Source organism: Pseudopipra pipra, chromosome Z (assembly GCF_036250125.1).
Source record: "Pseudopipra pipra isolate bDixPip1 chromosome Z, bDixPip1.hap1, whole genome shotgun sequence".
In the NCBI taxonomy this organism is placed as follows: Eukaryota; Metazoa; Chordata; class Aves; order Passeriformes; family Pipridae; genus Pseudopipra; species Pseudopipra pipra.
In genome coordinates this window covers 11,331,761-11,347,076 of record NC_087581.1, presented here as the reverse complement: position 1 = coordinate 11,347,076, position 15,316 = coordinate 11,331,761, and the positions used below count along the sequence as shown (strand labels likewise).

Sequence of the window (15,316 nt, the reverse complement as noted above, 5' to 3'; positions counted from 1 at the left end):
AGAGCGGGGCACAGCACGGGATGACACCAGAGGACAGCACAGGGTGACAGCGGGGCACAGCACAGGGTGACACCGGGCCCAGCGCGGTGCGCCCGCGGCGCTGCCGGGCACGTGTGGGGGCGGTGCCGCGGCCCGCTGAGGGCGGACATGGCGCGGCGGCCGGGGACGCTGGGCAGCGGTGAGGGACCGGCTGGGCGGGACGGGGGGACACGGCTGCCCGAGCCCTCCCTAAGCGGGGCCTTGGGGGGCCGAAGGGTCGCGGTGGGGTCGCGATGCGGCGGGTCTGCTCGCGATCCGGGACCCCGCTCCGGGCGGGTTTGCGTTCGGTGGTACAGACACCCTGCCTGGACGCGCAGGCGGGCGGGGGGAAGCCCCTTCGGTGTAGCTGCAGATCCCTTCCAAGAATTCCAAGGGCAGAACTTCCCTAACTGGTAGGATCTCAATTAATTTTTCGAGATTGGACTCTTGCTGATGATTAATTCATTAGCGCTCTAAGTGGTGGTAAGAGGGTTGACAGTGTATGTAATTTATTTCAGGAAATTTTATTCTTTAGTCGTTACATCTAAATTTTTTAAAACCTTAGGCTTTTAGAAGCAAATGTGTAGCTTTGAGCAGATAGTGTTCGAGGTGCAGAAAGAGACTGTTTTTAAATAACTCTTCACAGAATCACATAATCGCAGAATGGGTCAGGTTGTGAGAGATCACAGTGGGTCACCTGGTCCAACATCCCTGCTCAAGCAGGGTCGTCCCTGAGCACAAGCCACAGGATTGCACTGGTTCTTGAGACAGTTCTTAAATATCCCTGGTGAGTGAGACTCCAGAATCCCTCTGGGCAATCAGGTATCTCTTTGTGATACCTGCTAAATTGCACTTGTAGTTAAATGAGAGGCAGGACAGTGTGATGCTCCCAGGATTCTGGAGAGAGAATGGAAGATGGCAGTGGGAGTTGACAGAGCTCTAAGCATGCCTGGGCTGCCCTGATCAGCCTCACCCAAGGCCTCTGCCTGTACTCACTGCCCAGGAGCCCTGTTTCGACTCAGCTCTGCACTTTCAGACCCCTGCTTCAGCTGTGCCATGAGCCTTGCCCTGCCACCAGTCCAGCTCTTGTCGCTGTCTCCTGGATGGACCTTGAACTTAGGGTGTAGCCTTGTCAACAGCCCTGTCTCTGGCCTCATCTGCTGCTGCTCCTGACTGGGTGCCCTGGGTGGACTCTGGACCTAATTAATTTCCACTTATGTGGGGCATTCTCTGTGAACTCTGCTTTGCTAACCTTGTTCAGGTCTGTTGGGCCTGTGCCCTACTCCCTGAGGGCACTGCCTCTGCTCCAGCCACCCTGGGCTCCTGCCTCATGTCCTTGCAGAGAATGCTTGTTCTCTCTTATGCTTCCAGATAAGAATTTGTATTAGAAACATTTCTTTAAGTCTTTTTCTGTCAAAGTAAAATTCCATGTGAAACTGAAAACTGAATTTTAGTGGATTAGGAAAAAATTACTTTTTTTTTTTAAATTTACATATGTTTCACCCTTACAAAGATGCTACTTATTTTTCCCCAAAGAAAATTTCTTGGACAAAAAAACCCTCCAAAACTTGCTTTTGCTGTGGTCTGTGTGTTCTCTGAACAAGCTCATTGAGAAACTCTTTCAGATGTGCACTTTGCTAAGTGTTTGATAATTCTCTTACTATTTTGTAGTTGCCTTCAGGCAGCAGAAATGGAAAAGCTCTGTCTCCACACTTGCAAAAATGCCTCCTTGTGATTTTGTACCTGAAAAATACAAAGTAAGTCACGCATACTGCACTAAGTTTAAATAAAAGCCCATTACTGGGTTTGAGTGATAGGCTCATCTGCTATAAATAGTCAGTGCATTAAATGTGATTATAAAATTTGCTTCTTTGAGTAAAACTGAACTGTTACAACCAGGATATAACCTGTTTGTAACCTGTAGAAGTACCTGTGTGACAAATCTGTAATTCTACATTGTTCATTTGAAAACCTGTAAGGAATATGCAGAACACCAGTATTCCTTCCAAAGCTGAGTTTCAGAGGTTTGTAGAACCTTCTGTGTGCCAGAATTTGTTAAAATCTTAGTTCTGTGAACAACAGCTCTAGAGAGCTGTAATCTATATGTTCCATTACAATTCCATTAGTCTGGATCTTTAGAAAGCATGAACGGGTACTGACTTTTCTATTCCACTCAGTCCTATCCGTATGAACGTATGCAGAAGATTCGTGAACAAAATATTGCTCCTTCACTGCGAATGTATTACAAGAAGCCATTGTTGCTGCATCAAGGGCATATGCAATGGTTGTTTGATTATGAAGGACGAAGATATCTTGATCTCTTTGCTGGAATTGTCACTGTCAGTGTTGGTCACTGTCACCCGTAAGTATGTTGCATTTTGATTTATAGTATAAAATACAGGAAGAGATACCCATGTGGGTTTTGTTCCTCATTAATCTGTGAGCCTAAAACCAGAACATAATTTACTGAATTGCATGTATCACTTACATTAAGTTTTGACTTCTGCTATGTTTTGAAGAATTCATTAATTTGGTCTGCTTGTTCATCCACCTGGCAAATGGTGCAGCATTTGCAGAATTAATAACACATAGGTGTGTGCATGTACGAGTGTGGAATGTGTGAGGAATTGAATTCCTTTGTCTTGTGCTGCATGCAGGAAGGTAACTATGGCTACCCAGAAACAGCTTGCTCGCCTGTGGCACACCACTAATATCTACATGCACCCATCAATCCACGAGTATGCTGAAAAGCTGACTTCCCTTCTTCCAGATCCACTGAAGGTACTTTGCTTCTGACAGGAGCAGGGGCTGGTGAAGAGGGTGTCTGTTTATGTGAAATATTTCTTAAATAAACGAGAGCCATGATAACTGTAGAGAGAAAACCTTTATGGGGACTGCAGACTCCCAGATAAAGAGCATGATGACCCTCAAGGCCTTTTCTTTAGACCTAAATGTAGACAAGCATAATATCCCAAGCTCCCATTCTGTTTGTTTTCTCCTTCCATTCATCATTGTTAAGGGGCATTGCCAGCTCAAAAATTACAGAAAAAACTAAGAAGATTTTAACTATTCTTATATGCAGCCAGCCTTATTTGCTTGATCTCATGAAAAGTCACAGTGAAATGTATTTTACAGTATTTTGTGTAGTGAGCTTTACTGACGTTTAAATAAATAAACAAACCACAAAAATGTCACATTTCATATGCAGAGAAACAGTAAGAAAAATAATTTTTGTTTTCAGGTAAAATAAACTGGTGACAAAATGAAACTGGACTAGCAAAAGAGTATGAACCTATTGCAGTTTTAAAGATTGAAGGAGGGTAAAAAAAAAGTAAAATAAAATCGTCATGTTCAGTTGGACCAAAGACATTAGTTTCTTTCCCTCAGTGTTCCATTTTAGGAAAACCTATGAAGTGAAACCCACCAGTATTCTGTCTTAGGAAAATCCATATACTGAAACTCTCTGAGATTTTTCTGTACTCTTTCTGAGCACATCAGTTTGATCTTACTTCTCATCTATACTGTAAGGGCAACAGTAAGTTTATGGTGGTGAAGTCGCCCCCTGTGGCAGTGATAGGTTTTAGCTCATCATGTTACAAAGTGACATGATCTGATGCCCAACAGGGTTGTGTGCTGTCTCTCCCACAGGTGGTTTACCTGACCAACAGCGGGTCGGAGGCCAATGATTTAGCCATGTTCATGGCAAGGCTACACACCCGTAACTTCGACATCATCTCTTTCAGGTAATGCTGATAGATCTCTGCAAAACTCCTTTGTGTGTGTGATCAGTCTCTGTGTGCCTAAATCAAGGAGTAATAGGGAACTGTTTAACTCCACGTCTGCAGAAAAGAATGCTGTAAAATTATTTTAGCTGACAAAGAGGAGTTGAAGGGGAGTTGAAGTTTTGATACAGTATGTTAAGACTAGTTTGCAGTAAAAACACAACCCGCAATTTTTGCTTATGTTACTTTGAAACTGGTCAGGTCTCTGTGTCCAAGGTGTGCTTTGGTGGACCTTTGTTCAGGCCCAGAGCGAGATTCAGCAATTGCCGCTCACTTCATTTCACATGCCCCTGTGGAGGTGCAAACGTACCTCTGGAACAGTGGAGTAGTGAACCTCATCAGGGAACTGCTCTGGCTGAAAGTTTAAGTGGTGAAAGGATTTTTTTGTTTTGTTTGTTTTGTTGCCTTGTTTTTCTGCCAGAGCCATGAACAACAGTTCATTGCACAGGTACACAAACAGCTCTTCTGGCTTAATGACAGAAGTGGTGCAGGGGTGAGCACCAGTACAATACAAGCACCAGTGTAAGCAGTTCTCTTTGCTGTGTATCCCAGGGAGCCTCAAATATTAAAATAGAAGGCTGTGTTATGAAGAGCTGTATTTTTCTGTTATTGTGTTTGTTAACATTGGGTACCCCCCCTTGCTTGTATATTCTCATTAATGAACTTTTGATTTCTGTATAAAACTAACAGCAAACCACCATGCAGCTTAATGATTGGCAACATCTGTTGGAGAGAGCAGTGGTTTCCAAGATTAAAAGGACAGAGATGTTTGCTCTGCAGGGCTCAGGTGCTACAGCAGAACTTGCTGAGACACTATCTGAATTGCTGTTGGTTCCAATCATTGTTCTCTTCTCCTTGCAAACATTACCTCACAATTTTAACATTTGAAATTGCAGGAAACCACTGCAGTTGGGCAATCATTGATCTTCGAAAACCACAGCAAAAAATGGCAGTAGGAATCTTCTTGTTTTGAGTGCAACAATGCACATTTCCCCCCATAATTTGTAGCTCAGAAACATGCCTTCTCAGAACTAATATTGCTTCAGACTCTTCTTGGAAATGAATAATGTTCATCTGCTTTGTTTGAACAGAGGAGCCTACCACGGAGCCAGCCCTTACACACTGGGTTTGACATCTCTTGGTCCCTATAAGCATGGTGTTGCCAATGGCTTTGGCTGTACAACAGTGAGATAGATTTATTTATTTATTTGTTTGTTTATTTATTTATTTATTTATTTATAATAATCTGGGTAGTTAACAGTATATTTGAATATTTCAACAATTAGTATGTTTTCTGCCCTCAAGTGCTTTATGGTCACTGACTAAACTGCACTGTAGCTGTTTCTGCTGTGTAAGCTCAACAGGGACCAGAGTCCCCATTTCTTCTCTGTGTAATTACTTAGGCTAATTTGGATTTGGGACAGCCATAACATAAGGGGTCATGATTTGCAGTTTCATGCTTGGTGCTTGAATGGAAGTGTAGGTAAGGAGCAAAATAATAATGGTCAGAACACCTTTTCTCGAGTTTGTTTTGGCAGTTTTGTGCAAAGATGCTTTCAGATTGTCTGAAGCAGATCCTTCCTTGTAATGAAAAGAAACCCTATTTCAGCAGGACAGGAGACATATCTGTTAAGTAGAATCTTTGGGGTTAAATGGCAATGCTTTATCTCCCTACCCTTGAGCAGATGGGAGTAACCTTGTGTCTAGAAGCTGGCACTGCAACTCCAGTCTGTACTGGTGATAGCTCAGCCACAGCACTGACTATAGAAAGGCTCATTTATAGCAGCTTCCCAACCTGTCTCAATGAGTTGCCTCAAGTCATGTGGTATTTCATCAGCAGCAAGGATTAGAAAGCTGGAGTTCACTCTGCTAGGTCTGCCTGCCTACCTCTATTTTGCATATTTTTTTTGTACTTCAAGATTATTGAAATACTGCCAGCAACTCTTAAAATGTTGGCATTAATCTTAGATAACCACTAGGCTGACTAAGTTAAAGAACAAAACAATGAAAAAAAATCAATTGAGTGACTGTTGCTGGAATAAACTTGTTTGTTCCAAAACTGTTCCTTTTCTACGAATTTGTGAGGGGGAAGTTTGGTGTTATTCCCAAGTCTTCTTTGTTTTGTCATTAGTCATTAGATCAAAAGACCTCTTAGAAAGGTGTCATCAAAGCTGTAGCTATTTCTTTTATGCTTGACAGACAATGTTGCCAGATGTTTTTCGTGGTCCATGGGGAGGCAGCTTTTGTAGAGATTCTCCAGTGCAAACAGTTCGAAAATGCAGCTGTCCTGAAGGTTGGTCAATGACAAAAAGCTTTTGGCTTTTAGATTAGAGAATATTAGAGAGCTGAGAAAATAGGTTCTAGTTACCTTCTCAAGAAAAGTAGATGTCTGATTAGGATTTGCAAGGATAACCAAAGAAAATATTGCAGAGAATCTTAGGACCCTGCTTCTCAATGAGAAAAATTTGAGGCAGGTGATGCCTCATTCTCAGATTTCTTCTTGAAATCCCAGCCTTTGTTTCCAGTATTTGTCGTGATCAATTCTGGAAGTTGTGCAACTCAGTTTAACACATCTGGAAGAACAGAAGTGTTGATGGTGTTTTCTGAAGTTTTCACAGCTTTCCAGCTTTTGGAATAAGGCAAATACTAGGGACAACCTGAAGCCAGTGATAGGCAAAAGTCTTATATGGGGCAAAACATCCCATAAACAACACAGTGTGAAAGCTCCTCTACTGCTCTGCTGTTAACAACAATTACAATAATTTTTATCCACTTTTTCAGAAAGCATTCTTTAATATTTTAATTCACATGCCTATGTAGCAGAATGTTTTCTTTTTAGTTCTGCCCTCCCTAGTGAACGGGAGCATTGCTTATACTAATTACTCTGTTCTTTATTTCAGTGTAGACTGATATGCAGCTGTGTTCTCCAGAATCCTTGTACCTGCACTAACCTAAGGACACTTTGTGTCTTATGATGATGTGTACTAACCTCTGAGAAAATATCTGCTTATACCTTCTGCTGCTGGAGGTGATAGTGACCTGTATAACGAGTCTTATTGTCTGTCAGCTTTGCTTTGCTGTTTTGGAACTGGCATTTCTGAGAGTATACATGGTTTAAAAGAAAAGAAGGGACACTCTCCTTTAATGTTTAGCCTTTTACAGTGTATTTGAGAGGTGATACTTACCATGTAGTCAGAAAATACTTGTCGCTTAGATGTGTAATTTCATGTTTTGAAGCTAGTTTTGCATCATATTAAATAAATTCCCTTTAAACTGTTTTCCCTGTAAACAGGTGTATGTCATGCAAAAGATCAGTACATTGAACAGTTCAAAGATACTCTGAACACCTCAGTGCCTAAGACAGTAGCTGGATTTATTGCTGAACCAATTCAAGTAGGTAGTTTGCCATTTCTCAGTTGTGATAGCACGAATGACGTGAAATACTCAAATCATATATTCTTCAGCTACATCATGAACATAATCTTTTGCTGATTTTTATTATAATTTTTTTAACGCCTTAAACCCCTGAAATGTTTGAAAGATTGGATGCACTGCCTTAAAATTTCAGCTTTTGTCACTGATTTCAATGGAGCTGGAATTTTGCTCATGAAGCTGCACACAGAATCATGATTAAACATACACAGTTTTTCTGCATTTAAATAGTGAGTATGATGCATGCTATTGTTTTGTTTCTAATACCTTCTTCCAATTTTCATACTGCTTTTCTCTGTACAGTTTCTGTAAACTTTAACTGAAACACCTTCCACATCTTCCCAGTCATGTTGTCCACTATATTTTTAACAGCTTTCCAGCAAGTGATGGCCACAGGATTCATTCTCTTAGTGTTTCACCTTATGTTCAGAATAGCTGTATATGTGATTCTTCAGTAGGAAAAGTGAAGAATTTATCTCTGGCAAGAAAAAAAAAGTGTGGGAATTGTGACCTCAAAGAAAATTGAAACAGTTCTCTGGTTTTGCTTTACAGTTCAAGTGTAGTATGGAATTGGATTTCTGATCCAAATGAAAACTGTCAAGGTAAAAAGAAATCGAGGAAACAATATTCTAAACAAATTAACCAAAGAAGGAATGTGAATTCTCTGTTCAACTTTGTCATTGAACAGAGTTTGTGGGTCTCACTGTGTTTAGGTTTTCAAAGTCCTTGTTTTGGCAGTTTATTGTTACTTGACTGGGCTTTACAGTGACCCAGTTCATGGTGTGGCCTCACAAACATTTATACCAGCACAACTAAGGAACAGCAGACAGCACTGTGGAATGGGAATGAATGACCTGAGCAGAAACTTTCTGAAGCAGTTTCATTGCTGAAGCCAGAAGCTTGAGACAAGTCTTGCTATTACCTGAGGGCTCCCACGTTTTTTTCTTAAGTGGAATTCCTGTTTCCTTTTTTGTTCCTGGAGACACTGTCTTTTTCTCTTGCCAGGGTGTTAATGGAGCTGTTCAGTACCCAAGAAATTTCTTAAAGGAAGCTTATCAACTGATACGGGAAAGAGGGGGCGTTTGTATCGCAGATGAAGTGAGTTGGTTTTACATAAGAGCTCTAGAATTTGGGCTACCTCTGAAAGTTGTCACAGAAAAATCCAAATTAAATGCTATTGCACTTCATAGTTTAATATGGTACATTTTTCTAAGTATAGGAGCCTGCCAATTTTTACTACCTTTGTTCTGATTTTAGGCAAAGGTAATGTTTGTAGCAAGACTTCAATCTTTACCTTTTAGGAGCAGTAAATTTGCACAAATATGCAGGTAGTAAATGTCAGTTTTGATGTGAGGTTTGTCAGAATATCCGTTCCTCCTATGAGTGTTGTTAATGTAACAAAATATAGAAGAGAGTTGATTGCTGTACCTCTGCAAGTACATTTTAGAAATAGAATTTCCTTAGCTAAAACTATTTTGAAATAGTATCAAATGCTTCGAAGTGACTGCGATATATACCTCAAGCATTGCAGTGGCAGAAATCAGCAGTCTTGGAGTTGCTTTTAAATGTCACAAGCATCTGCATTTCCTCACCATTTTGACATGGAATCTGCATCTTATTTTTGCATCTCACCAGGCCTAAGACATGATGACGTGTTATCACATGAAAGAAAAACCCAATTACAATAAATATTATTTTGTGCAGAGCCATCTGAATAAGTTGACTCCAAATGTAGTTGCAGTTTAATGCAAATCAGTATGTATTGTAAAGTGTGAGAGAGTGATGGGGATTTTCTCTGAATTTTTCTTTTGAAAGGTACAGACAGGATTTGGACGGACAGGTAGCCATTTCTGGGGATTCCAAACACATGATGTAGTCCCTGACATAGTTACTTTGGCAAAAGGAATTGGTAATGGCTTCCCAATGGCAGCTGTTGTTACAACCAAAGGTATGTTTTCTGTTCTGCTATGATTTAAAAAAGAGTAATTACAAAATATACTGCACAATAGTTATTTACTGAGAGATGTGAGTTCAAAAAGCTGAGTTTTATTAATAATCTCTGTCTCATCTATCTTTTGACGAATGAATTGGATTCTCATTACTCATTTGTTTTACCAAGTGTTGTGCTATATTAGTGCAAAGCTGTATTTAAATGGGGTTATTTGTAAAACTGAAGGAGGAATGACCTCGTGAGTCATGTATAGAGCTGGTAACAGAGCCTGGAAATCCTTACAGAATTCAACATTTTACTAATCAATGTTAGCCAGCATGTTAGCCAGCTGCTTGATTCATACAAATGGATGGCTGAATATAGTGAAGAAAGTTTGTAGATCTCAGATGACAGCATATGTTGGAGGTGTCACTTTTTTAAAAAAGTTTTGTTTTGGCATTTGCTAGACACTATAGTTTTTGGAAATAGTCATATTTTGCACAGACTGCTTCCAGGAAATCTTACTGCATTGTCTCCGGTAGAATCAGGGCTGAACCACTCAGCAAATGTAACTTAACAATTAAAGCAGGTGAGTACAGTTACCAAACGAGGCAGAGGAAGCCAGCAAGATGACCAGAGGGCTGGAGCACCTCTCCTGTGAGGAAAAGCTAGGAGATTGTTCAGCCTGGAGAAGACAAGGCTTTGGCATGACCTAATTGCAGCCTTCTGGTACAAGAAAGCTGTGAAGGGACTTTTTACAAAAGCGTGTAATGACAGGAGAAGGGGGAATGGCTTCAAACTGAGAGTAGGTTTAGACTAGATATTAGAAAAAATTCTTTACTGTGAGGGTGGTGAGGTACAAGAACAGGTTGCCCAGAGAAGCTGTGGATGCCCCAGCTGAAGTGTTGAAGGCCAGGCTGGATGGGGCTCTGAGCAACCTGGTCTAGTGGAAGGTGTAACTGCCCAGGGCAGGGGGCTTTCAGGTCCCTTCCAACTCAAACTATTCTATGATTCTATGATTCTATGAACTGAAAGAGTAATCAGTGTTGTCCTTTTTTCTTCTAGAGATTGCAGATTCCTTGGCTCAAAACCTTCACTTTAATACATTTGGAGGAAGCCCTTTGGCCTGCGTAGTTGGAGCTGCAGTTCTTGATGTAGGGAGAATATTATATAAATTTATATACACCACACTTCCATTTGTATCGAAAAATGGAAAATGTTTACATGTGTGAAGTTCTATGTGGGCAGTTTTTTAAATAACTGTATAAAGTGCATAAACATAGGCATATATTATGCACACATGGCCAATGTGCTCTATGCATAGTAAAAATTCTGATTAGTTTAATTGCAAAAATTTTCAAATCTCTAGCAAGAATAGGAGCCCTCTAATTATGTTTTCAGAACCCTGAGGCTCTTCACTTCGTTAATAAAAATGTAAGAAAGTACTTTCTCAAACACCTTAGCTAACTATTTCATAGGACTACACAAATCCTCAGCTAAAGCAGATCTATTTTCTGGCACACATGCTTAACAAAATTGTTTCAACTCAACAGCTTTTACCTTATGCCTAAAAAACCTTAATGGTCAGACAGTTAAAAATACTTAAGGTCAGAATTCCTTCTGGAAAAAAAATCCCTCATGAAAAAGACAACAGAAAAATTTCATTTATTATCCAGTAGAAAATCAGTCAGTGGGTAGTAGGTCACTGTTTAATTTGTCTTGATCATATAGAGACCATTCATTCCTGAATTTCACTTGATTACAGTTCCAGATTACAGTTACACTTTCTACTCATGTTACTTTCCTGACTGTTTTTGGGGGCTATTTTATAAGAAGGATGATCATATAACTAAAAACGTTTTGAAAAAAAAAGTTCACAAACAAGAAAGAATCAGTATTTTAGATTCTTTTGACTCTGAAATAACTTGGAGCCTGGCTCTGAAATAATTCTATGCAGATTGTCGAACTCAGGAAGAATAAAATGGAGTTGAAAGAAAAGAAGAAAAAAAGGAGAAACAACCACTTTATCTTCTGCAATTATATTGGGAGGGGAGGAGTGTTTATGTGATTTTTCTTAATGCAGATATTATGTTCATAAATAGTTTCTCTGTTGGTGCCAACATGTGCCTGCACATCAGAACTTTGATTAATGAGGGCAAAGTAAGAAACAAAGAAAAGATTGTGATTAAAAGGCAAGAGTGGATGAATATAATTGAAACACTCAAGTTGTTCCCTAAAAGGCTGCCTAGTACACACAGATAGGCCATGTCTAATATATTCTTCTCATGATACTGAGAAAGAATTAAAATATTTCGGTGAGATTTTGAAAATAATCCTTCTGGTCAGGTATTTTCCAGTTATGAGTACATGTGAGCAAGAATTACTGGATTAAACATAAAAAATAAATTAAATGTGAGAAATGCCACAGAAACATCAAAATACTATGTTCAATTGTATTCTGATGCCATTAGGGGCTTGTAAGAGAAGGAAACTGTAAGCACTGCAGTAATGAAGGAACATAGTCTACAATGAAGTGAGATAAATACAGTTGTCAAGCTCAATGGGATTAACAGAATGTATTGGAAGCTTTTCCTGCAACACTGTCATGGTACATTATTTTAACCAGGCTATTGAAGAAGACGGTCTACAAAAGAACAGTGAGGATGTGGGAACATACATGCTACTGGAGTTGGCTAAACTACGGGATAAATTCAAGATTGTTGGAGATGTTCGTGGCAAGGGACTTATGATTGGAGTAGAAATGGTGACAGATAAGGTTAGTGTCTTACTTTATTCCTTTCAGTTTACAGTGCTATTGGAAGTTTTATCACGTTTTATTTCAGTTGAAATAATAGGAATATTTTCTGTTAAAAAGCAGCCAGTGAAGTGAGAAAACATGGCTCTGGCTAAAAATGAGCCAGAACCTTCCATCATTCCACCATTTCACAAGCTTTGAGTAAACACTGACATGTACCTTAATTGCATAAACTCATCAAAGCAGATGAGTTATGCTAACATTTTCAGCTAGAGTTGAGAGTGAGATTTATTGAAGAGACCTGAATAGACATCTTTTCCATAGAACTAATTTAGAATATCTAAGTGAAGTTTAATATTCGCTTTCCTTAGGACAGTCGCTGCCCTCTTCCAGCTGAAGAAGTTGATCAGATCTGGGAGGACTGTAAAGACATGGGGGTTCTGATCGGCAGAGGAGGGCTCTACAGTCAGGTATTGAACCTCTAGTTATAAATAAAGTTTATTTTCTGTCCTCATGAACTACATCTGAGATTCCCACAAGTTAAATTAGCTTCAGTTTAGTAAATAAACTAGAAAAAGTATACTCTTAGGAAGTATCTCTGTTTAATGTTGTGTATTTTTAAATTGGGCAGCAGTTATTTGAAATTTTCAAGTATGCTGGACTAGCTCAAAGCCTTGGAGTTCTCCTTTAGAAGGACATCTTCCCCTAGAATATCAAGGTACTACAGTACCGAAGTCTATGTAAATTAGAAAAAGTCGGCAATATGCAGGCCCGCTAACTCTTTGCTATAGTTTAGGTTATCACCTGACTTGTCAGTACAAAATAAGGCTGGTTTTGCTAGTTCTCTCAGTCTGGAGAGCTGGTAACATTCTATTTGAAATTTAAAAAAAATAAATTGCTGATGGCAAGTTCAGCAGTGCAACACAGAAGTGAGAATTGCATGTGAATGGGCATCAGCCCAACCAGTTGAGGATGCTGTACCTCAGGGCTGGTTGGGTCAGTGCAGCCCTCTGACACAGGGGAAGCAGCTTCCCTGTGAGATAGATGGAGGGTGGCTAAAATAAATTAGACACTGCATCTGTCTCCTCATCAGTTCTTCCCCAAGTCAAGAGCAGAACATGGGTAATACGCTGCAGCTCAGTGTAGTAAAGTCTGATTCTGTCTGACGAGAGGGCTGTTTATCTGTGTTTGCTTCAGTAAGGGCTGTGAGTGGGAAAAGGCCATTATTCCACTTTTGCTGTATTAAGTCCTGTGATATGCTGACAGAAAAATTTAAACTGGAAGTTTAAGATTCTTATGGAAGTTAAATACTCTTGGAAACATAGATCAAACACTTGGATTTAAGAGCCTATGTTCTTGCCAAGTTTAGCTGTACATATATCCCTTCCTGATCAACATGCCTTCCAGCTATAGCACCCTAACTAAAGGATGGTATTTAGTGATTCATTCATAAAGCATTCGCTTAAAAGCCTTTAAAAAAAGCCTATAATAAACCACCAAATCAGCTGACAATGCAAGAGGCTGGCACTCTCAGCAGATACCACTTTTCCCTACAGCAAAGCTACCAGAAAGGAAAATACATCTGTCTCTGTTCTTTCTTAAAACAAACCCACCTGAGATTTTACACTAGTTCTGTCTGCAGTAACAGAGCTGCAGACATGACCTACTCTACTCAGGTCTTTTGTGGAGGCAGTCAGGTTATCAAGAGGAGAGTCATGAGTCAGATGCAATTAAATGCAGTAAAGTCCAAAATTCAGCCCCACTTCAGAGTGCACTTATCATAAGCTTCAGTCCCTGCTATGCTGTTCTCCTGTATTATTTTTCCACAGTTTTTTAGGGCAGAATGGGAGTGCTGACCTAGATGGGCTGCTTGAAACTGTATTCTTTTCATACCATTTTCAGGATTTCTTTTTCTTTTTTTTCTCTCTCCTCAGACATTTAGAATTAAGCCTCCTATGTGCATTACTAAAAAGGATGTCGACTTTGCTGTGGAAGTATTCCGTACTGCTTTACAGAGACACATGGAAAGAGCAGCTGCAAAATAGACTTGATTTGTTTCCTTGGTGGGATGCGCACACAACCCCCAATACTTGTGACCCAGACTGGGAACTAATCTACAATGGAAAAGAAAATCATAGTCTGACAATTAAATACTTGTTCAGTATCACAAGAGCATTCTGACAGATCCAGTGTTTAATAAAGAATATGCTCTAATCTGTTTTGTAAACGCACAGTTCAGTTCTACAGTGGAGGTTTATATTAGCTACACACCTATTTTGGCCTTATCCAAAAATCCTGACTGGATTAACTGAGTGTCAGATGAAGACACATACATATATGCTTCTTTCATCTGTGAAAGTCACATCAAAATTGGTAATTTTAGAAAGAGTGCCAGAAAGAGTCCCTCCAGTGACTCCAGTCTCCAGCAGTCTCAGTCTGTCACTTACATAAGCACAATCTCTGGCTGAGAATCACCCTAAGCAAAAGGTAAATGGAAGTTTCAGAGTTAAAACTATGTACCCTGACTACAAGGATACACTGTAATTAGAGCATTACTAAAAGTTTGCACAAAGCCGAAATGTTTCTAATTACAGAAATTATTTTTATCATGGGGATTAGAATCCAGTCATCACCTTCTCCAAAATATGCTTTTCTTTTCCATCTGCTGCTTTTGGGATTGCACAGCACACCCATTAATCATTTAGCAAAGGTGCAAACTCTGGCTGGTGAAATAAAATGTTGTTTCTTTCTTACACAGTTACTGTTTTTAATGTTTTAGTTTACCGCTTACTTCAGTTTCCAATTAAAAAAACAAACAGGTGTTGTAGATAGTCAGCAAGAACCAGGCATTTATAATTTCACTTTAATTCAAATTTTAACATTTGAATAATTCCTTGACCCAATAAAGTACCATGTCAACTTGGGGGGAAGAGTATTCTTGAGGAGTCTGCTTTTTGTGATAAACTGAACCTTTAGAGGAACTTAAGTAACACAGTATCAGTGCCTCTGGGAATCTCCTTCTACAGGTTTCCTAAACAATATCCTACAGCCCTTGTGGGGAGCACTGCCTTCTTCAACTGTGTTGGCAACTCCTGTGTACAATCCGATTCCACTCCAAAATCAGATGTTTTGTTATCCCACCATTTTTTCAAGTGCTACTCAAGTTCAGGTAGATTAAGCATTCAAACAGAAGTGCCATGTTTTTTCATTAGAAATCAGAACAAATTAATTTATTTATGCCACTCATTTTTTTCTCCCTCACTTATTCCAACGAGACTCTTCCCCTAGACCTTTTTTCCAAGGCCTGGCATGGAGGTAGACATACACAACAAATAGCAATTGTCAAAACTGATTAAACAGCTTTGTCATCTTACTCTTTCCCTTCTGTCTGCTGCTTAA

General features: G+C 39.7%; 1 protein-coding gene across 3 annotated transcripts; it reads left to right on the top strand.

Annotated features, from left to right (window-relative positions):
- Positions 1–92: 92 nt before the first annotated feature.
- Positions 93–14,670, top strand: AGXT2 (alanine--glyoxylate aminotransferase 2). Of its 3 annotated transcripts, XM_064642029.1 has the most exons (15): positions 115–178; positions 665–805; positions 1,690–1,775; positions 2,196–2,380; positions 2,676–2,799; positions 3,667–3,761; positions 4,892–4,985; positions 6,000–6,093; positions 7,093–7,193; positions 8,238–8,330; positions 9,048–9,180; positions 10,228–10,316; positions 11,789–11,938; positions 12,289–12,387; positions 13,852–14,670. In XM_064642029.1, the coding sequence occupies exons 3-15, from the start codon at positions 1,740–1,742 to the stop codon at positions 13,960–13,962; spliced, it is 1,404 nt and encodes a 467-aa protein (XP_064498099.1). In that variant the 5' UTR covers positions 115–178; positions 665–805; positions 1,690–1,739; the 3' UTR covers positions 13,963–14,670. The 3 variants fall into 3 exon arrangements, with proteins under 3 accessions (XP_064498098.1, XP_064498099.1, XP_064498100.1); XM_064642028.1 differs by lacking the exon at positions 665–805 and having other exon boundaries at positions 93–178; XM_064642030.1 differs by lacking the exon at positions 665–805 and having other exon boundaries at positions 170–431.
- Positions 14,671–15,316: the final 646 nt, after the last annotated feature.

Bases quoted from the DNA above. Each gene is read 5' to 3' on its own strand.
- AGXT2 (XM_064642028.1), top strand. From the start codon at position 148: ATGGCGCGGCGGCCGGGGACGCTGGGCAGCG. The intron at 6,094-7,092 runs GTTGGTCAATGA...CCCTGTAAACAG, and splicing joins AAAATGCAGCTGTCCTGAAG to GTGTATGTCATGCAAAAGAT. The intron at 11,939-12,288 runs GTTAGTGTCTTA...CGCTTTCCTTAG, and splicing joins TAGAAATGGTGACAGATAAG to GACAGTCGCTGCCCTCTTCC.